Source organism: Cariama cristata, unplaced genomic scaffold, assembly GCF_000690535.1.
Source record: "Cariama cristata isolate BGI_N322 unplaced genomic scaffold, ASM69053v1 scaffold32933, whole genome shotgun sequence".
NCBI classification, from domain to species: Eukaryota; Metazoa; Chordata; class Aves; order Cariamiformes; family Cariamidae; genus Cariama; species Cariama cristata.
The window spans coordinates 1-2,149 of record NW_009610660.1 but is presented as its reverse complement, the minus strand read 5'-3'; the positions used below and the strand labels follow the sequence as shown (position 1 = coordinate 2,149).

The 2,149-nt window shown below is 64.4% G+C and overlaps 1 protein-coding gene across 1 annotated transcript in view; it reads left to right on the top strand.

Annotated features, from left to right (window-relative positions):
- DES (desmin) overlaps positions 1-1,979 on the top strand; it is a gene marked incomplete at both ends in the record, with an annotated part of 4,110 nt that extends 2,131 nt beyond the window's left edge. The window contains 5 exons of the mRNA XM_009697955.1: positions 181-276; positions 369-530; positions 622-747; positions 1,461-1,681; positions 1,815-1,979. Coding sequence (XP_009696257.1) covers positions 181-276; positions 369-530; positions 622-747; positions 1,461-1,681; positions 1,815-1,979 — 770 coding nt within the window. The remainder of the gene's footprint in view (positions 1-180; positions 277-368; positions 531-621; positions 748-1,460; positions 1,682-1,814) is intronic.
- Between the last annotated feature and the right edge of the window lie 170 nt (positions 1,980-2,149).

The window sequence follows — 2,149 nt, the reverse complement described above, 5'->3', positions numbered from 1 at the left end:
ACCTGTTCCCCCCATGCAGTGTGGGATCTCTGCCTACCCTCCCACCCCTATCTCCCCCCAGCAGTCCAGCCCCAGCTCCAGGGCAAGGCCCTGGCCACAGCTTTGTACCTTCCAGCCCTGGTGCTCTGCCCGCATCGCCCCCCGCCCCTCATCACCCCTCAATCCGTGTGTCCCCCCCAGGACGTGGACGCAGCCACGCTGGCACGCATCGACCTGGAAAGACGCATCGAGTCCCTGCAGGAGGAAATCGCCTTCCTCAAGAAGGTGCACGAGGAGGTAGGTCACGGGTGACCCTCTTTCCTGTGGGCACCCGTGGGACCGGGGGACGAAACGGGTGCCCTGAGTTGTCACCTTGTCCCCTCCCCCAGGAAATCCGGGAGCTGCAGGCTCAGCTGCAGGAGCAGCACATCCAGGTGGAGATGGACATCTCCAAGCCCGACCTGACGGCTGCGCTGCGGGACATCCGTGCTCAGTACGAGAGCATCGCTGCCAAGAACATCGCCGAGGCTGAGGACTGGTACAAGTCCAAGGTGCGGGAGGCGGTGGGCTCCAGCCTGGCCCCAGCGTGGCAAGTCCCGGCCGTCCCGGTGGCCATGCCCGCTGACCCTGGTCTCTCCCCAGGTGTCTGACTTGACACAGGCAGCCAACAAGAACAATGACGCGCTGCGGCAGGCGAAACAGGAGATGCTGGAGTACCGGCACCAGATCCAGTCCTACACCTGCGAGATCGATGCCCTCAAGGGCACGGTGAGCTGCAGGCAACCTTGAGACCCCCCTGCTTGCCTGCAGGGACCTGCTGCTCCAGGGCTACTCGGGAACGTCTGGGACATCTCTGGGGTCGGGGACTCTTTCCAGCTCTCCCAGTTGCTGCCATGAGCGGACTTGTACCCCAAATTTGGGCTGCACGTATCCCAGTGGCAGTCTGGGCCTCTGCGAAGTGTTTTGGCAGAGCCCCGGGGTCAAGGCACAGATTGCCAAAGGTGCCCCAGACTGGGAGGCTCCAGGCTGGCGGGGTGCAGGGCTCGGGGTGTCTGGTTGCAGGCTGGGAAGGTGATTGCGAGCAAACACGGCACAACGGTCCTCCTCTGGCATGGTCACGGTCACAGGAGCCAGCCAGCAGCCACCAGCGTGGCAGTGCCACCCCCTAGGCAGACATCCAGTGCTCCTGCACCTCTCCGTGCTCTCCTGCTGGGGCAGGATGGTTTTGCTGGGGGGCCTGAGTTGCCAAGCACCTGCCCAGCTTGCCCCTGCCAGACCCTGCTGCCCAGTGCTGGGCAGATGGAGGGTGACGGCCACACATCATGGTCCCACATCAGCTGGACCCAGCTCAGGGCTGACCACGGCTCTCCCCAGGTCCCTGGCTGTCCCCTAGGATCCCCCCAGCATCCCCAGCTCCCACCCTTGGTGACCCCTGGCCCCTCTGGGTCCTCCCCCTTTGCTGAGCCCCGCTGTCCCTCCAGAATGACTCGCTGATGCGCCAGATGCGGGAGATGGAGGAGCGCTTCGCGGGGGAGGCCAGTGGATACCAGGACACCATTGCCCGGCTGGAGGAGGAGATCCGGCACCTGAAGGATGAGATGGCCCGGCACCTGCGCGAGTACCAGGACCTGCTCAATGTCAAGATGGCCCTGGATGTGGAGATCGCCACATACCGCAAGCTGCTGGAGGGCGAGGAGAACCGGTGAGTGGCAGGGGGGCAGGACAAGGTGGGGGGACCAGCAAGGTCAGCTGTTTTTTGGGGCTCCCACCCCACAAGCAGCCACTCGAAGGCTGGGGCTAGCTGGCACTGAGCTCTCCCCTCCATGTCCCTGCAGGATCAGCATCCCCATGCACCAGACCTTCGCGTCCGCACTCAATTTCCGAGGTAAGCATTGCCCCGTGAGGAGGGGGACCTGGGATGAGTCCCTGGGGGTCCCCAGTGTGGGGCAAACCTCCCTCTTCAGGGGCTGCAGCCAGGCTGTCAGGTTGGGGACCCACAGGTAAGCCCCTGGTGTGGGGGTACTCGGACGGGTGTTGCCATGAGCTGAGGGGAGGTTAAGCCAGGAATCCTAAAGCCCCGCAGTGGCCCTAGCCTGACCGCTGTGCCCCATGTCACACATCCCTGCGGTCACATCCCCTGTGTCCTCCCATCCCCAGAGACCAGCCCAGA